Source organism: Piliocolobus tephrosceles, chromosome 5 (genome assembly GCF_002776525.5).
Source record: "Piliocolobus tephrosceles isolate RC106 chromosome 5, ASM277652v3, whole genome shotgun sequence".
Taxonomy (NCBI): Eukaryota; Metazoa; Chordata; class Mammalia; order Primates; family Cercopithecidae; genus Piliocolobus; species Piliocolobus tephrosceles.
Window position 1 is genome coordinate 82,551,165 of NC_045438.1, and position 19,729 is coordinate 82,570,893.

Genomic DNA, 19,729 nt, shown 5'->3' on the forward strand with positions numbered 1-19,729 from the left:
GCTCTGTCACACGGGCTGGAGTGCAGTGGCGTGTTCTTGGCTCACTGCAAGCTCGGCCTCCTGGGTTCACGCCATTCTCCTGCCTCAGCCTCCCGAGTAGCTGGGTGCCTGCCACCACGCCCGGCTAATTTTATGTGTTTTTTTGTATTTTCAGTAGAGACGGGGTTTCACCATGTTAGCCAGGATGGTCTAGATCTCCTGACTTCGTGATCTGCCCGCCTTGGCCTCCCAAAGTGCTGGGATTACAGGCGTGAGCTACCGTGCCTGGCCTATTTTTATTTTTTATTTATTTACTTCTTCTGAGACAGGGTCTTGCTCTGTCACCTAGGCATGATCACTGCTCACTGTAGCTTTGACCTCCCAGTCTCAGATGATCCTCCCTACTCAGCCTCCTGAGTACCTAGGACTACAGGCACACGCTACCAAGCCCAGCTAATGTTTGTATTTTTTGTAGAGACGAAGTTTCACCATGTTGCCCAGGTTGATCTCAAACTCCTGAATTCAAGCAATCCCTCTGCCTTGGCTTCTCAAAGTGTTGGGATTACAGGTGTGAGCTACCGTCCCCAGTGAACAAATTTCATAGAGAAATCCATTTTTTGGCTGACTAGTTTCCGCAGTAGTTTGTGTGCTTTTAAAAATTACCATGCTGGCTGCTAAATTTTCTTTTTTTTTCCCCTCTGTCAGGTTCTTCAGAGCAGGTATCCTAGTCTATTGGCAGTGGTTGATCACCTGCTTGACATTTATATCCAACTTACTGGAGAGAAACATCATTCTTGGAGTGATAGTTCTGTTGGATGTGAACAGGCACCTGAAGAAGTTTCAGAAGCCAGAAGAGAAAACAAAAGACCAACCCTTGAGGGAAGAGAATTATCTTTAAGGTACTGGACTAAACAATTTTTTCTTTTCTTTCTTTTTTTTTGTGAGACCAGAGTCCCGCTCTGTCACACAGGCTAGAGTGCAGTGGCGCAGTCTCGGCTCGCTCCAGCCTCTGCCTCCTAGGTTCAAAGTTCTTACCAGCTAGAAGGAAATGGTCAGGTTTTGAAATTATAGGTTGCTTCATGGTGTCAGATCCCTTTTTCAGGTTTATAATTAACGACTGGGAAGGCTTGATTAGGGTAATGTTTTTAACTTTAAAAAATAACTTTTAAAGACAAACTTGTGAATGGCTCCTAACATAATTCTTTCACCAAATGCCCTTTTCTGACACTTGGAGTCTTAAATAAGTCTTGGATTTTGCTATCTATGACTTCTGTGCCATTCTCTGTTCTCAGTGGTTGACTTTCCCTTTGAGAAGTGAGAATTAGAAATGGGCATCTCCTCAGGCTGGGCGTGGTGGCTCACGCCTGTAATCCCAGCACTTTGGGAGGCCGAGGCGGGCAGATCACGAGATCAGGAATTCAAGACCATCCTGGCCAACAGGGTGAAACCTCGTCTCTACTAAAAAAAAAAAAAAAAAAAAAATTAGCTGGGAGCGGTGGCAGATGCCTGTAATCCCAGCTACTGGGGAGGCTGAGGCAGAGAATTGCTCGAACCTGGGCAGAGGTTGCGGTGAGCCGAGATTGCACCACTGCACTCCAGCCTGGGCAACAGAGTAAGACTCTGTCTCAAAAAAAAAAACAAAAAAAAACTCCTCATTCTGATCTGATTTGTTTGCTCCCCTCCTTTCCTGCTACCTTGTCTGGCATGGAAGGCAGAGTAATGATTTTATAGGTCACTTCCTGGAATGGGTGAAGATTGGGAACTCTTTGTTTTGCTTTTAAATTTTACACACAAATACAAAGAGGGGAAGGATTGGGAACCCTTAATTACTGGTTGCTCAAATACCTTTTATCTAAGCATTGTCAGAAGAAAGAAGAGAGTTGTCAGGTAAGCCCAGACTTAAGTGGGTCAATAAATTCTGATGCCCCTGATGTCTTTGGCCTATGGTCTTTTCATTTTTTCTTTTCTTTTTTTTAAAGGGATCTGCTGAATTGGTGTAATAGGATTGCCCATAGCTTTGACAGTTCATCTTTATCAGCATCATTGAATATTTTTCAAGAGGTAAGACATAGTTTTCCAGTCTTTTTTCTTTTGGTTCTGTAAGGCTGTTGACTTCCGTTGTTATTTTCTGTCTTTTGATTGTCATTAGACTTTTTTCTTTTTTCCAAGTATGGTTTGTTATTCTTTTTTTTTTTATTTTTATTTTTTTGAGACGAAGTCTCGCTCTTGTACCCCAGTCTGGAGTGCAATGGCGTGATCTCGGCTTACTGCAACCTCCGCCTCCTGAGTTCCAGCGATTCTCCTGCCTCAGCCTCCCAAGTACCTGAGATTACAGGCACCTGCCACCACGCCTGGCTGATTTTTGTATTTTTAGTAGAGATGGGGTTTCACCATGTTGGCCAGGCTGGTCTTGAGCTCCTGACCTCAAGTGATCCACTGGCCTTGGCCTCCCAAAGTGCTGGGATTACAGGTGTGAGCCACAGTGCTTGGCCTGGTTTGTTATTCTTAGCTAGTTAAAACTCAACTAAAGTGGCATTAAAGCTAATTGAATGTAATACATGTTTTGTGGTTTTTGAAACAAATTATTATTAATTTCAAAAGAAGTATAGTTTGATATAGAGTAAAACAGATAGTGAAATTAAAGTAAAATGAAAGAAACTCCCTGTTAATAATAAAGAAATATTTGTTCCTATATGTAATTTCTTAGTCTGTTTGATTGTTTGTATCTGTCCAATCCCTCTACTTTTTTCTCAGTAGGGCTGCTTGATGTTGCTTGACTGAACCTCTTTGTAAGACACCGTAAATCCAGGATGGGTTTCTAATGAGGGTGGTGGACTCTTCTGACTAATGCATCTGGGGTCCATTGTTAGTATCTCTGATGGGAGCATGTATGTGCACAGGACTTAACCATTCTAGTGGATATTATTACAGAAGACCAAATCACAGTGGTAAGGTGGAATAAGAACAAAAGGAGTTGGATGTTCTTTTAGAAGTAACTCTTTTAAACTGTTGTATATATGGTAACCAGAATAATTGTTCTCTTCTACTCTAAAATGTATTTCTACTGAATTTGAGACCAGCCTTTTCAAATCAGTAGTGTATATTCTTTTGAGAACTGGCAAATTGTTTTTGTCCAGCTCTTTTCCCTGCTTATTCCATCCAGACCAAATACCTTTGTCAGGTATCAGCTCTACTATAATTTATGTTACAGTTAATTTAACAACTCCACCTATATTTTCACGTTAGACCTAAGTTGTGAGTTCTCTAAGGACATTGAGAACTTTTTTTTTCCTCAAAAATATTTACAGTCAAATTTGTTCAGAGGAAGATTGCTTTTGGGGACTACTGTTAGCCCTCGTTTCTGTGAGCTCTGCATCTGTGGAGTCAACCAAACTTGGATCTAAAATATTCCATTCCTGTCCTTAAGGTGGACAGTAAAAAGTAAATAAATAAATAAATAAATAAATAAATAAATAAAATATTTCAGGAAAGAAATGATGATTGTATTGAACGTGTACAGACTTTTTTCCCTTGGGATTATTCCCTGGACAATACAGTGTAATAACTATATAGCATTTGCATTGTATCAGGTATTTTAAATAATCTAGAGATTTAAATAAAATAAAGAGGGTGTGAATAGGTTATATGCAGATTCTATGCCTTTAAAATTTTTTTTTCTTTTGCTTATTTTTCTACATACCGACACGGGCCCTATGCCTTTTTTTTTTTGTTTATTTTTTGAGACGGAGCCTCGCTCTGTCGCCCAGGCTGGAGTGCAGTGGTGACATCTCAGCTCACTACAAGCTCTGCCTCCTTGGCAGAGTTTGGGTTCCCACCATTCTCCTACCTCAGCCTTCCCAGTAGCTGGGACTACAGGTGCCCACCACCACGCCTGGCTGATTTTTTTAGTATTTTTAGTAGAGATGGGGTTTCACCGTGTTAGCCAGGATGATGTCGATCTCCTGACCTCATGATCCGCCCACCTTGACCTCCCAAAGTGCTGGGATTACAGGTGTGAGCCGCCGTGCCCGGTTACCCTATGCCATTTTATATAAGCGATTTTGGTTTCTGTGAGAGGTCCTGGAACCAATCCCCCAGGAATACATAGGGACAACTGTATTATAATAGTAAATCCTATATTTTTAATATTGATGTTCATAACTTTAGATTTCTGGGTATAAGTTTTCCTGCTTATTACTAAATGTTAGGGTTGCCATTATTTGGGTCTTTTGGCATCTTGTAAACTGACTTTACTTAAAATTACGGCTTTAAAATATATTTTAATTCTGAAAGGACTAGATTCTTCTTGTTAAAAAACAATAGAAAAGATGATGGAAGAAACTTAACTAATTACCACTGAGACAAAAGCCATTTGCAGTATTTGGGGCCTATTTTCTCTTTTTTATCAGTTGAGGCAATGCTGTATATTAAGTGTTGTATTCTGAGTATTTCAACTGTCAGAACAAAAATATAAAATACTTTTAAAAAGGAAGAAAAGAAAATAGATCAGATTGTAACTGCTCAACGGGTTCACCTTGCCTGCTGCCTAGACAGAAAATTTATCATGACGGGAATTGCAATAGAGTAATTCACGCAGAGCCCACTGTATGGGAGACCAGTTTTATTATTACTCAAAGCAGTCTTCAAGAGAGCTTGATGAATGCTAGGCTAGCCGTATAGGAAATGGAGTTGTTACTCAAATCAATCTCCCTGATAACTCAGAAGCTAGGGTTTTTATGGATAATTTGGTGGGCAGGATACTAGGGAATGGGTGCTGCTGATTGGTTGGGGATGAACTCATAGGGATGTGGAAAATGGTCTTGTATATTGAGTCTGCTTCTGGATGGGGTGACTGAGTCAGGTGGGGTTAGTTGCCAGAATGCAAAAATCTAAAAATCACCTCAAAAGGCCAATTTTAGTTTTTGTGACAGGGGGAAGCCACAAATCTTGTGACCTCTGGCCACATGACTCCTGAGCAGTAAGGGATTGTAGAAACTATACCTACATTTTAGCAGAATTAAGGTCCCTCCCATAATTCTAATCCTAATCTTGTGGTCTTTCATTGCGAGTATTTGGTCCCTGAGCAAAGAGGGGGTTAATTTTAGGGAGGGACTATTATCATCCTTGCTTCCAAGTTAAACTATAAACTAAATTCCTACCATGGTTAGCTTGTCCTTTGCCTAGGAATGAGTGAAGATGGCCAGCCTGTGAGGCTTAGAAGTAAGATGGAGTCAGCCATGTTAGATTGCTGTAGTGATCTTTGCAAAGGTAGTTTCAATTCCACACTCGTGGTGTCCTTTACCTTATTTTATCTCTCATATTTTCTGTAAATAGAAAATACAGAAAATGCTTGATGAATTCAAGTTTAACATTTTTGGGGTACCATCCATTTTTGGTGGTATTTTATGTTTCATTACGTCAGACAGCATAACTGGTTGGCTCACTGGTAGTTGCTAAGATTGAGTACTAGGTTAAAATAATGACCTATGAGGTGCTGCACACCTAATGTTTCTCTTACGGTTAGAAAGCAGTCTTTTGATGTTACCTCAGCACTATATAAGTCAGTTTTCCTTGAAACACATACCCAGTGGTCAACACTAATTGCTCTTCTTTGCCCGAAGCTAGGATTTGCAAAGTGGGGTGTTGGGTGCTTTTTTTTATTTTGCGAGTATTTCAGTAGTCAATTATTTATATTTGTTGATGTCCTATCTTTCCATTATGGTCAGGTCCTGAGTCCTGGATTGGTTCCTTATTTGCACTGCCTTCATTTTTAGAGAAATATTCCTGCTGGATTTTGTGTTTCTCCCTCTTGTGGCCAGGAAAATGATGCTCTATGATTAACATATTATTTTAAAAATCAGTCAGCATTTACCTTGGTTATTTTAATAGGCTCTAGACTGTTTCACAGCAATGCTTTCTGAGCATATGAGCAAGCTGAAAATGGCGGAAGTTATTGGAAGCAAATTGAACATTTCTAGAAAAAAGGTATGTGTGCTGTTTTTTTACTTTCCTGTTGAAAGGAGGCTAGGATTTTTTGCTTGCTTGCTTGCTTGCTGGTCTCTAGTCCTTAGTTGGAACAGCTTTTGCAGTGGTGCTTCTTTTGTAAAAGTTGACGCTTTTGTTGTGGCCTCTTGTGGGCATACAACTCCCAATTGGCATGAGTGCAATGGCATGACCTTGGCTCACCGCAGCCTCCACCTCCCGGGTTCAAGCGATTCTCCTGCCTCAGCCTCCCAAGTAGCTGGGATTACAGGCATGCGCCACCACACCCAACTAATTTTGTATTTTTAGTAGAGATGGGGTTTCTCCATGATGGTCAGGCTGGTCTAGAACTTGTGACCTCAGGTGATCCAACCAGCCTCTGCCTTCTGAAGTGCTGGGATTACAGGCGTGAGCCACTGTGCCCGGCCATGTTCCACATTCTTAAAGGGAGCTTCCTCATGTCTTGTATATTCTGCAATTTTTTTTTTTTTTTTTTTTTGAGACAGAGTCTCACACTGTCCCCCAGGCTGGAGTGCAGTGGCGCGATCTCGGCTCACTGCAAGCTCCGCCTCCCGGGATCACACCATTCTCCTGCCACCGCGCCCTGCTAATTTTTTTGGTAGTTTTAGTAGAGACGGGGTTTCACCGTGGTCTCGATCTCCTGACCTTGTGATCCGCCCACCTCGGCCTCCCAAAGTGCTGGGATTACAGGCGTGAGCCACCGCGCCCAGCCCTTCTGCAGTGTTTTAGTGAGCATTTATTTTATTTTGTAGCTGATAGACTCAGGACTGTAACTATGTTTTAGTAATACCTTTGTCTATAACTTAATGCTGCACAAAGTTTTTCCATCTTTTCTATTATTTTCCCTTATTAGAAAAGTTGGCAAGAGACTGAGTGTGGTGGCTCACACCTGTAATCCCAGGACTTTGGTAGGCGGAGGCGGGTGGATCACCTGAGGTTGGGAGTTTGAGACCAGCCTGGCCAACATTGTGAAACCCTGTATCTACTAAAAAAATACAATGAATTATCTGGGTGTGGTGGCACATGCCTGTATTCCCAGCTACTCGGGAGGCTGAAGCGGGAGAATCGCTTGAACCCCGGAGGCAGAGGTTGCAGTGAGCTGAGATTGTGCCACTGCACTCCAACCTGGGTGACAGATCCAGACTCCTTCTCCAATGAAAACCAACCAACCAAACAACAAAAATTGTTAGGCCGGGCGTGGTGGCTCAAGCCTGTAATCCCAGCACTTTGGGAGGCCGAGACGGGTGGATCACGAGGTCAGGAGTTCGAGACCACCCTGGCTAACACGGTGAAACCCCGTCTCTACTAAAAATACAAAAAACTAGCCGGGCGAGGTGGCGGGCGCCTGTAGTCCCAGCTACTCGGGAGGCTGAGGCAGGAGAATGGTGTAAACCCGGGAGGCGGAGCTTGCAGCGAGCTGAGATCCAGCCACTGCACTCCAGCCTGGGCGACAGAGCGAGACTCCGTCTCAAAAAAAAAAAAAACAAAAATTGTTGAAGAGTAGTACCAATGAATACCTGGATACTCACTACTTAGTTTCATTGTTGACATTGTTAATATTTTGCCATTCTTGTTTTATGTCATACGTATTTTGGGAGGAGGGATCCTTTCAGCAGTGGCATTGGTGTCTGGAAAAAATGTCTGGGCTCATCTTGAAGCAGATGTCTGACATTCTCACATGAATGGTGACTGTAAAAGATCTTATGTCAGGAATTTTACAATAGTAGAGATTTTTATAAGGCTTCTGAAATAGTTGGGGTGGTTTTGGCTGGAGGTCATAAAACGTCCTACTGAAAGGGACTTAAATGATACATATATTAATCGTAAGGAAGAAGAATGAAAACACCATGAATATTCATTCCACCAATATTCATCTTCTTTTGTTGTGGGAGGGCTCACTTTTCCAAGAGCACTTTGCTTTTACTCCTGCCCCAAACCTGAACAAAATCTGTGTTCTTTGGAGAAGAGAAGAATGGCTATTGGGTAGACATCCAGGAGCATCTGCCACAGCTCTTTTTGCTTTGGCTGTAGTCAGATGTACCATGATTTCCTACATTATGTTAGAAATTTAAAGCAGAGGAGCGCATAGCTAGAGAAAGATTCGTCTGATTTTTTTTTTTTTTTCTTACCTTTTAGGTGTAGACTTACTGTTCACTTTTTCTATCAGATATATCAGTGTGTTCACTCCATGTATAGGTAGGGCTTATCTGAAAAGTACCATTTTAGGGAATGGTAAATGTTTTGAAAACATAGTATTAGAAGTTTGGAAAATGAAAAAAGAAATTTCTTTATGAAAAGCCAACTCAACTATCTGGGAAGTAGAGAATGATTCTTTGTAGACTGCTAATTTGAGGGCCAAAATAAGCCTCTGGGTGAAGAAATACTCAAAAAGCATGTGGATTTTTACTCAGGTAAAATCTTATCTCCCACAGGCTGAATTCTTTTGTCAACTTTATAAACCAGAAATTGTGATCAATGAGCTAGATTTGCAAGTGGGTCGAGTGCGGCTTCTACGGAAACAAAGTGAGGCTGTTCACATGCAGAGGTAAGTAGGGCTCTAAACTAAGCTGCCAACTGTGGGGTTTCCAGAAACTTGATAGAAGGTCTGGCTCAGCCTCTTCTCTGTGTGCAAAACACATGTCTGAACTGTGATATCTGTAGTACACTATATGGGAAGGAGCAGTGTTTTCCCGAAGTATGTTCTGTGAAATTAGTTATTAATAGGTGAAAGAGGCAGTAAAAGTCATTAGAGACTTGGCACTACCAAAGATGAATTATTGATTTTATTCACTGCAGTGTAAGGGAAGTAAGCCTCAGTTGGAAGTCAGGCTTATGTCTAACATCAGTCTTTAAATTCCTGGAAGGCTGGGGTTATATAAGATTCTGAGCTCGAGGTGACTTTAAATACTTATTACATGTCTGACTGTGTACTAAGTGCTTTACATATTTTCTCATGTAGTGGTTGTAATAATCCTGTGAATTAATATATTAGTATCCTAGGGCTGCCATAACAAATTACCATAAACTTGGTGGTTTTAAACAATAGACATTATTCTTTCGCAGTCCTGGAGGCTGGAAGTGTAAAATCAAGGTTTCGATGGGGCCATGCTCCCCCCCTCTGAAGGCTCTAGGGGAGAATGCTTTCTTGCCTCTTCCTGATTTCTTTCTTTCTTTTCTTTTTTTGTTTTTGAGACAGAGTCTCACTGGGTTGCCCAGGCTGGAGTACAGCGGTACACGTTGGTTCATAGCAACCTGTGGCTCCCTAGTTCAAGCGATTCTCGTGCCTCAGCCTCCCGAATAGCTGGGATTACAGGCATGTGCCACCACGCCCAGCTAATTTTTGTATTTTTAGTAGAGATGGGGTTTCACCATCTTGGCCAGGTTGGTCTTCAACTCCTGACCTCAGATGATCTACCTGCCTTGAGCTCCCAAAGTGCTGAGATTACAGGCCTGAGCCACGGTGCCTGGCCTCTTCCTGGTTTCTTTGGCTCCCAGCAGTCTTTGATGTTCCTTGGCTTGTATTTGTATCACTCTTAAGTTTTGTCTATCTTATCACGTGGCCTTTCTTCCTTGTGTGTGTATTTTTTTTCTTTTCTTTTTTTTTTTTTGAGATGGAGTCTTGCTCTGTTGCCCAGGCTGGAGTGCAGTGGCGTGATCTCAGCTCATTGCAACCTCCACCTCCAGGGTTCAAGTGATTCTCCTGCCTCAACCTCCTGAATAGCTGGGACTGCAGGTGTCTGCCACCACGCCAGCCTAATTTTTGTATTTTTAGTAGAGATGAGGTTTCACCATATTGGCTAGGCTGGTCTTGAACTCCTGACCTTGTGATCTGCCCGCCTCGGCCTCCCAAAGTGTTGGGATTATAGGCATGAGCCATCGCGCCCTGCCTTGTGTGTGTATTTCTGTGTCACCAAGTCTTCCTTTTATAAGGACACCAGTCATTGGATTTAAGACCCACCCTAATGCAATATGACCTTATCTTAATTTGATTAAATTTCTTCAAAGACACTATTTTGAAATAAGGTCACATTCATAGGATCTGGGTAGGCATGAATTTGGGGAAGATTATTAACCTATTACAACTCGGTACTGTTGTTACCCACATCTTACAGGTGAGGAAACTGAGGCTAAGACACATTAAGTAATTTGTCCAAGATGAGCTAACTGGTACAGATAGTCTTGTCTTATTGATCTTTTTAATCTTCAGAGCCTAGCATGGTATCAGATGTGTGAGTATTCAGTGTTTGCAGAAAAACTAAATTCTGTAATTTTTGTATGTTGTAAGACCATCTGGTATAACTTGAAGACAGTTACTCTGAGCTGTTTTCTCATCCTTGTTTGTTGAACCTGGAATATCTGGTTTCCCAGAGCAAAACTAGGAGAAGCTTTCAGCGTGGTTTTTAGACTCTTTTCTCCTTTCCAGGGAGAAGTTCACTTTTGCTGCTACACGGCCATCCTGTGTTCTCATTGAGCAGCTTGCAGTGTGTGTCAGCAAAGGGGAGCCTGTGTTGCTGGTGGGAGAGACCGGAACTGGCAAAACTTCTACTGTCCAATACTTGGCTCACATTACAGGTAATCCCTAGAGGAAATAAATCTGCCCCTAGACATTTCACACTGACTACTTTTTTTCCTTTTTTAAAAATATGAAATCCAAAGACCACAGAGTTTAAAAGTGCCAGCACCCCACATACAATCTCTTTGCCTGGAACTAACTACTTTTAATAGATTATTATTAAATTATTTCTAATCTGTGCCTATGCAAATACATATACAAATAGATTTTGTTTTATTTCAAAACAGATATGGGATTATATTCTACATGTTGCATTATACCTCATTTCTTTTTTATTTTTATTCTTTTTGAGACAGAGTCGCACTGTTGCTTAGGCTGGAATGCAGTGGCGAGCTCACAGCTCACTGCACCGTTGACCTGCCGGGCTCAAGTGATCTTCTTACCTCAGCCTCCCAGATAGCTGAGATTACAGGCCTGTGCCACCACATCTGGCTAATTTTTAAAATTTCTTGTAGAAACGAGGTCTCGCTGTGTTGCCCAGGTTGGTCTCCAACTTCTGGGCTGTCATGATTCAGAACAAATGCACATTTGAAAATTTACCTTATTGCTGGGCGCAGTGGTTCATGCCTGTAATCCTAGCACTTTTGGAGCCTGAGGTGGGAGGATTGCTTGAACCCAGGAGTTCAAGACCAGCCTGGCAACAACATCATGAGACCATGTCTCTACAAAAAAAATAAAAAAATTGGCCAAGTGTGGTGGTATATGCTGGTAGTCCCAGGTGCTTGAGAAGCTGAGACAGAAGGATCACTTGAGCCCAGGAAGTTGAGGCTGCAGTGAGCCATGATTGGGCCACTGCACTGTTGCCTGGTTGACAGAACAAGAGTCTGTCTCAAAAAATAAAGCCCCATGCCATATTCCCGCAGCCTTAAGGAGTATACTGGATATTATCGGTATCGGTATTAAGGAGTATACTGGATATTAAATTTTTGGAATAACACTTTTGCACTTTCTTTATAAAAGGCCACCGTTTGAGGGTTGTCAATATGAATCAGCAAAGTGATACTGCAGACTTGCTTGGAGGGTAAGTGTGGCTTAAAATTTTTTTCTTATTTTTGTGTTTATTACTTGAGGTAAGAAATACTCTTTCCTTAGTGTTACAACCACAGGTTTAGGGTGCTCTGTGCAATAGAAAAAGTTTTCTCAGATAAGGCTTTATTGGAGCTTTTGGCAGGGTACCAGGGAGGTAGCACAAAAGAGAGAATTCTGTGGCTGGCCCAGCTAACACAGTCAGGAAAGTAATTTTAAGGGGCTAAAGTAGGAACGAAGTAATATTTAAGCATGTAGAGGCAGGGAACTTCTGGCACTTGAACAGTTTGATAACATGTTTCTTCATGTGTCCCATGTCTCATTAGCATGGGTGTGATTTTTAGCATAGCAATGAAGCTAAGGCGAAGGATCAGTCATTCTTCTGGTCTTGTGTGTGTGCAGGAAAAAGGGTAAACTCCCTTGAGTAAGACTTAAGGTGTGAGTTGCCTATTTTAGTTTCCTCAGGGTCCCACCATCAGTGTGTGTAGTGCTTTGAGTAAGATTTATGGTGGGACATTGCTCATCTTAGTCTCTCTAAGACACCTTGAGCAAGATTGCACCTTACCCCCCAACCACAGCAAGGTACTTATTTGAATTTATTGAGGAGCTCATGGGTGTGTAGATGTTTCTCTTCATTTTAACGAACACTTGAGGCCCTTGTTCTCAAAGGTCATACACTGGAAGAAGGAGAAAAAGCAGGCAAGTATATAATCAATTAATGTTTGTCTATATAGTACAGTTGATCTAAAGTGTAAGTTCTGGGCCAGGTGTGGTGGCTCACACCTGTAATCCCAGCACTTTGGGAGGCCTAGATGGGTGAATCACTTGAGGTCAGGAGTTCGAGACCAGCCTGGCAGGCATGGTGAAATCCCATCTCTACCAAAAAATATGAAAATTAGTCGGGCTTGGTGGTGTGCACCTGTAGTCCCAGTTAGTAGGGAGGCTGAGGTGGGAGAATTGGTGAATCCGGGAGGCAGAGGCTGGAGTTAGCCTAGATTGTGCCACTGCGCTCCAGCCTTTCTACCTTGGTTTTATTTTACTTATATTTGGTTGGTTGTTTGAGGAACTTGACAATCTGTTCTTATTAATATATGTGATTTTTCATTTAAGCAGACATGTCTATACTGCTGTATATATTTATCTTTATTCTTTTTTTTTTTTTTGAGATGGAGTCTTGCTCTGTCACCAGGCTGGAGTGCAGTGGCGCAATCTCTGCTCACTGCAACGTCCGGCTCCCGGGTTCAAGTGATTCTTCTGCCTCAGTCTCCTGAGTAGCTGGGACTATAGGCGCACACCACCATGCCCAGCTAATTTTTGTATTTTTAGTAGAGACAGGGTTTTGCCATGTTGACCAGGATGGTCTTGATCTCTCGTGATCCACCCACCTTGGCCTCCCAAATTGCTGGGATTACAGGTGTGAGCCACCCGGCCTCTTAATTCTTTTTTTGTTTTGTGGGAGGCAGGGTCTCGTTCTGTCACCAAGGCTGGAGTGCAATGGTGTGATCATGGCTTAGCACAGCCTTGAACTCCTGGGCTTAAGCAATCCTCCTGCCTCAACCTACCCAGTAGCTAGGACTACAGGCGTGAGCCACCATGCCTGGTCTATTTCTCTCTATTTTGTATCTGTATGTCTTTAGGAATTTCATGCCATTAAGTAGTCCTAACATAAATGGCATTGATCTTGTACTAACTGAACATGGACTGGGTCCTTCTCTTCTGTCGTGAATTTGTAGTGTTATGTTAGCCATTGCAAGTTGTTTTAAATATAGTGAGTAAACAGGAGTACATTTGTGATGCAAATTGATGACACAAAGAGATTGGACTCAGAATATGATTAACTAGAATTTTGTTTTGGTATCAACTTGGTGAATAGAATATATCTGTTTTTCCTTGTTAGTAGGTCAGCATCAGTTATTAAAAGAAAATGCAACTTACATTTCAATTTGAAAAGATCACTTGAGCCTATGAGGTTGAGGCTGCAGTGAACTGTGGTCATGCCACTGTACTTTAGCTGGGATGACAAAGCAAGACCCTGAACAGGATCTCGCTCTGTTGCCTAGGCTGGTCTTGAACTCCTGGCCTCAAGTAGTCCTGCTTCAGCCTCCCAAAGTGTTGAAATTACAGACATGAGCCATCGAGCCTTTTCTCAATTTTTGTATAATTGGAAATATGCCTTGTTTTCTGTACTCTTACATTACTACAAAGATACATATATTTTTAATTATTATCCTTTAAGTTCTAGGGTACTTGTGTGCAACATGCAGGTTTGTTATATATGTATACATGTGCCATATTGGTGTGCTGCACCCATTAACTTGTCATTTACATTAGGTATATCTCCTAATGCTATCCCTCCCCTCTTCCCCCACCCCATCACAGGCCCTGGTGTATGATGTTCCCCTTCCTGTGTCCTAGTGTTCTCATTGTTCAGTTCCCTCACTGTTCAGTGAGAGAGAACATGTTTGGTTTTCTGTCCTTGCAATAGTTTGCTGAGAATGATGGTTTCCAGCTTTATCCATGTCCCTACAAAGGACATGAACTCATCCTTTTTTATGGCTGCGTAGTATTCCATGGTGTATATGTGCCACATTTTCTTAATCCAGTCTATCATTGATGGGCATTTCGGTTGGTTCCAAGTCTTTGCTATTGTGAATAGTGCCGCAATAAACGTACGTGTGCATGTGTCTTTTGTTTTTTTTTTTTTTTTTTTTTTTTTTTTTGAGACGGAGTCTCGCTCCGTTGCCCAAACTGGAGTGCAGTGGCCGGATCTCAGCTCACTGCAAGCTCCGCCTTTTGGGTTCACGCCATTCTCCTGCCTCAGCCTCCCAAGTAACTGGGACTACAGGTGCCCACCACCTCGCCCGGCTAGTTTTTTGTATTTTTTAGTAGAGACGGGGTTTCACCGGGTTAACCAGGATGGTCACGATCTCCTGACCTCGTGATCCGCCCGTCTCGGCCTCCCAAAGTGCTGGGATTACAGGCTTGAGCCACCGCGCCCGGCCTGCGTGTGTCTTTATAGCAGCATGATTTATAATCCTTTGGGTGTATACCCAGTAATGAGATGAGTGGGTCAAATGGTATTTCTAGTTCTAGATCCTTGAGGAATCACCACACTGTCTTCCACAATGGTTAAACTAGTTTACAGTCCCACCAACAGTGTAAGAGTGTTCCTATTTCTCCACATCCTCTCCAGCACTTGTTTCCTGACTTTTTAGTGATCACCATTCTAACTGATGTGAGATGGTATCTCATTGTGGTTTTACTACAAAGAGATTTAAATAAAATCTTTAGCATATATTATGTTATAGATGAATAGGTGACTCCCTTGTTTAAGAATCATTGTAGAAGATGAGAATACCAAAAAGTTTTTAAAAAGGCAAAGGAATGGAGAACAAAATTCAGCTGTAGGCAAAAAGATGGGATAGGGAAAAGATAAATATTCCTATCCCTAGGCTGTGTTGCTGGTTTCCTCTGTTTTATAAGTTATGTTAAATATGTTTTTGCATGTGTCCAATATTAATTTTTTTTTTTTTTTTTTTTTGAGACGGAGTCTCGCTCTGTTGCCCAGGCTGGAGTGCAGTGGCCAGATCTCAGCTCACTGCAAGCTCCGCCTCCTGGGTTTATGCCATTCTCCTGCCTCAGCCTCCTGAGTAGCTGGGACTACAGGCGCCCACCACCTCGCCCAGCTAGTTTTTTTGTATTTTTTAGTAGAGACGGGGTTTCACCGTGTTAACCAGGATGGTCTCGATCTCCTGACCTCGGGATCTGCCCGTCTCGGCCTCCCAACGTGCTGGGATTACAGGCTTGAGCCACCGCGCCCGACTGTGTCCAATATTAAATAATAACCTGGTTTGCAAATCTGGATCCTTTGGGGTTTTTTTTTTTTTTTTTTAAAGATAGAGTCTCACTTTGTCACCCAAGCTGGAGTGCAACGGCATAAACATGATTTATTGCACCCTTGACTTTCTGGGCTCAAGTAATCCTTCCACCTCAGCCTCCTGAGCAGCTGGGACTGCAAGCGCAAGCCACCACATGCAGCTGCTTTATTTTTAGTAGAGATGAGGTCTCACTATGTTGCCCAGAGTGGTCTGGAACTTCTGAACTCAAGGAATCTTCCTGCCTGGGCCTCCCAAAGTGCTGGGATTACAGGCACTGTAGCTCATCTTGGATTTTATTTGTTTATTTAATTTTAACTCTTTTTTTTTGGGGGGGGGACAGAGTCTCACTCTGTTGCCCAGCCTGGAGTACCATGGTGCCCTCATAGTTCACTGTAGCCTCTACGTCCTAGGCTTATGTCATCCTCTTGCCTCAGCCTCCCGAGTAACTGGGACTACAGACATGCACCCCCATGCTTAGCTAATTATTTTCTGTTTTTGTAGAGATGAGGTCACATTCTGTTGCCCATTGTATTCATTTGTTCTCACGCTGCTGATAAAGACATACCCAAGACTGGATAATTTACAAAGAAAAGAGGTTTAATTGACTCACAATTCTACATGTCTGGGGAGGCATCACAATCATAGCCGAAGACAAGGAGGAGCAAAGTCACGTCTTACTTGAATGGTGGCAGTCGAGAGCTTGTGTAGGGGAACTCCCCTTTATAAAACCATCTAATCTCATGAGATTTATTCACTGTCACGAGAATAGCTCGGGAAAGACCCACCCCCATGATTCAATTACCTCTCACCTGTCCCTCACACAACACCTGGAAATTGGAACTACAATTCAAGATGAGATTTGGGTGGGGACACAGCCAAACGATATCACCCAGGATGAATCTTGAACTCCTCAGATCAAGTAATCCTCCCCACTCAGCCTCCCAAAGTGCTGAGATTACAGGCAGGAGCCACTGTATTTGGCCTTTTTAGATTAATTTTAAAAACTTTTTAAAATTATTTTTGTTTTTTTTTTTGAGACAAGGTCTCACTCTGTCACCCAGGTTGGAGTGGAGTGGCACCATCAGGGCTTATTACAGCCTTGACCTCCCTGGCTCAAGCTATCCTCCCACCTTGGCCCTCTTGAGTAGTTGGGACTACAGGCATGTGCCACCATAGTCAGCTAATTGTTTTTGAACTTAATAGAGATGAGGTCTCACTATGTTGCCCAGGCTGGTCCCCTGAGCTGAAGTGACCTTCCAAAGTGCTGGGATTACAGGTGTGAGCCACCGTGCCCCAGCCTAGATTGATTTTATTTATTCATTTTTTTTTTTGAGAGAGTTTTGCTCTTGTTGCCCAAGCTGGAGTGCAATGACACGATCTTGGCTCACTACAACGCCTACCTCCTTGGTTTAAGCAATTCTCCTGCCTAAGCCTCCCGAGTAGCTGGGATTACAGGCGTGTATCACCACGTTGGCTAATTTTGTATTTTTAATTGAGACAGGGTTTCACCATGCTGGTTAGGCTGGTCTCAAACTCCTGACTTTAGGTGATCCACCCACCTCAGCCTCCCAAAGTCCTGGAATTACAGGCGTGAGGCACTGTGCCCTGCCCTAGATTGATTTTTAAAACAATTATTATTATGGGTAAAGATAACTTTATAAAAGTAAGGGCCTTAGAGACCATCAAATTATTTACATTATGGCAAATTGTCTTTTGCTCTTTTTTTTTTTTTTTGTCTTTTACTCTTTGTTAGTGTCCATTGTCCATTACCTCCTTGCTTTTTATTCTTTTGTGCTTCTTGCTTTTTGATTAGTGTTGGCATGATATGTCTTTTTCCTTCATTTAATTTTAAACTCATTTTTGTCATTTTATTTAATATGGGCTTCTGGTAAGCAGCATGTAGACCTTCACATTACCTGTAGGTAGAGACATAAATTCCAAGAGTTGCAGGTGGGGAGAGCCCAAGAGAATCCTTGAAAAAGAGTAGAGGGCATGGAAGACTTAGATGTGGCAGATAAAATCATTCCAGAAGGAGAAAGTCTAGCACTAAAGGGCAAAATACAGAGCGCATGTTCATAGCACTTACTATAGGGAATGGGCTTCAGAGGGGCAGCTTCTGAGGGAGAAACAGAGAGATATATAGAGAGAGAGAGAAAGAGAGAAGGACCGGTTTCCCTGGAGAGCTTGGCAATGAAAGAAGGAAAAAAATAGAGGAAAATTAAAGATATCGTAGAAATAGCAGTAAAGCAGCCAATCCTCATCTTCCTTGCCACCCACCCATAGAACAGTCTTTAAAACAAACTGCCCGGAGGAGGGTATGGCAGGAGCATACAATTCGAACTTAGAACCCTGTCCATGACATGAAGAGAAAGGGTTTATCATTCTAATTACTCAGCATGTACATTTTACGTTCTTTTTACACTTTTTGTTTTTTCACGTTAAAATTTTGTGTAGCCATTCTCACATGAACTCTTACATGTGGTTCCAGTGTATGTAACAGGTATAAGCACAGTTACTTTTTATGAAGGTAGGTGTTCTGGACCTGCTGCTGCTTGGCATTTAAGTGGCTCCCAAGGTGCCTTTCTGCAGAAGACGGTTTCAAAATCTTGCTCTTTAGTTGTTTGTAGTTTATATCCTCAGTTCTCTGAGGTGTCAGGTTGGTTCCCATTGAATATTTGTGTTGCAGTTGCAATTGATTTTGTTTTATTTATTCTTTTCTGAAATGTATGTTTTTTCATCTTTTCATGTATTGAAATATGTGTTGACTTAAGGGCTTTAGGTAATACTGTGCTCAGCTTTAAATGAATGGAGCTTTCCTTTTTTTTTTTTTTTTTTTTTTTGAGATGGAGTCTGTTGCCCAGGCTGGAGTGCAGCAGCATGATCTCAGTTCACTGCAACCTCTGCCTCCCGGGCTCAATCGATTCTTCTCCCTCAGCCTCCTGAGTACCTGGGATTACAGGGGTCCCACCACCAGGCCCAGCTAATTTTTGTATTTTTAGTAGAGATGGGGTTTGCCATTTTGACCAGGTTGGTCTCAAACTCCTGACCTCAAATCATTCGCCTGCCTCAGCGTCCCAAAGTGCTGGGATGACATGCATGAGCCACAGCACCTGGCCCGAATGAGCTTTTCTTTAAGAAACTCAGTCTACTTTGAAATATTAAGCTGCCTTTTTCATAAATTCAATAGATCAATAATAACATAGACATTAATTATCCGCTAACTCTCTATGACAGTCATTATGTGCCAGGCACTGTTTTGAGTCCTTTTTTGTGTGTTAACTCAGCTGGTCTTAAAACCATGTGAGACACCAGACTGTTATTCTCTATATTTTAAACATGAGAGAACTGAGGCAAAGGGAGATAAGTCACTTATTCAAGAAAATGGCTGATCCAGGATTTGAACCTAAGCAGTCTTGAGTGTCTGTGTTCTTAACCATTACTCTGTTTCTTCAGTTAACTTGGGATCTCATTTATACTATTATTTTCAAGACTAGCAATTTTGGCCAGGAGCAATGGCTCATGCATGTAATCTCAGCACTTTGGGAGGCAAAGGTGGGAGTGTTGCTTGAGGCCAGGTCTTCGAGACCAGCTTGGGCAACATAGTGAGACTTTGTCTTTACAATAAAAAGTTAAAAAATAAATAAAAAGACTAGCAATTTTATTTAAATGACACGTATATTTTGTTCAATTTCTGACCATTTTCACTGTTGTCATTCTAGTTTATTGTCTAGTCCACTGCTTTGGTCTCTTATCTTTGCTTCTACTCATAATCTCTTTATAGTCTTTTTTGTTTAGGAGTTACAATAATCCTTTAAAATATAATCAGATAAAATATAAGATTTATTTATTTATTTAGAGACAAATTCTCGCTCTGTCTCCCATGCTGGAGTGCACTGGCACGATCTCAGCTCACTGCAATCTCCGCTCCCGGGTTCACGCCATTCTCCTGCCTTAGCCTCCCGAGTAGCTGGGACTATAGTCGCCCGCCACCACGCCTGGCTAATTTTTTTTGTAATATTATTATTATTATTATTATTTTTTTTTGAGACGGAGTCTCGCTCTGTCACCCAGGCTGGAGTGCTGTGGCCAGATCTCAGCTCACTGCAAGCTCCGCCTCCCAGGTTTACGCCATTCTCCTGCCTCAGCCTCCCGGGTAGCTGGGACTACAGGCGCCGCCACTTCGCCCGGCTAGTTTTTTTGTAGTTTTTAGTAGAGACGGGGTTTCACCGTGTTAGCCAGGATGGTCTCGATCTCCTGACGTCGTGATCTG

The 19,729-nt window shown here is 42.2% G+C and overlaps 1 protein-coding gene across 1 annotated transcript in view; it reads left to right on the forward strand.

Annotated features, from left to right (window-relative positions):
- The window catches only part of MDN1 (midasin AAA ATPase 1), a 188,262-nt gene that overhangs the window by 43,243 nt on the left and 125,290 nt on the right, over nucleotides 1–19,729 (forward strand). Inside the window, exons 10-15 of the mRNA XM_023205283.2 lie at nucleotides 685–878; nucleotides 1,959–2,040; nucleotides 5,869–5,964; nucleotides 8,415–8,527; nucleotides 10,406–10,554; nucleotides 11,516–11,576. Coding sequence (XP_023061051.2) covers nucleotides 685–878; nucleotides 1,959–2,040; nucleotides 5,869–5,964; nucleotides 8,415–8,527; nucleotides 10,406–10,554; nucleotides 11,516–11,576 — 695 coding nt within the window. The remainder of the gene's footprint in view (nucleotides 1–684; nucleotides 879–1,958; nucleotides 2,041–5,868; nucleotides 5,965–8,414; nucleotides 8,528–10,405; nucleotides 10,555–11,515; nucleotides 11,577–19,729) is intronic.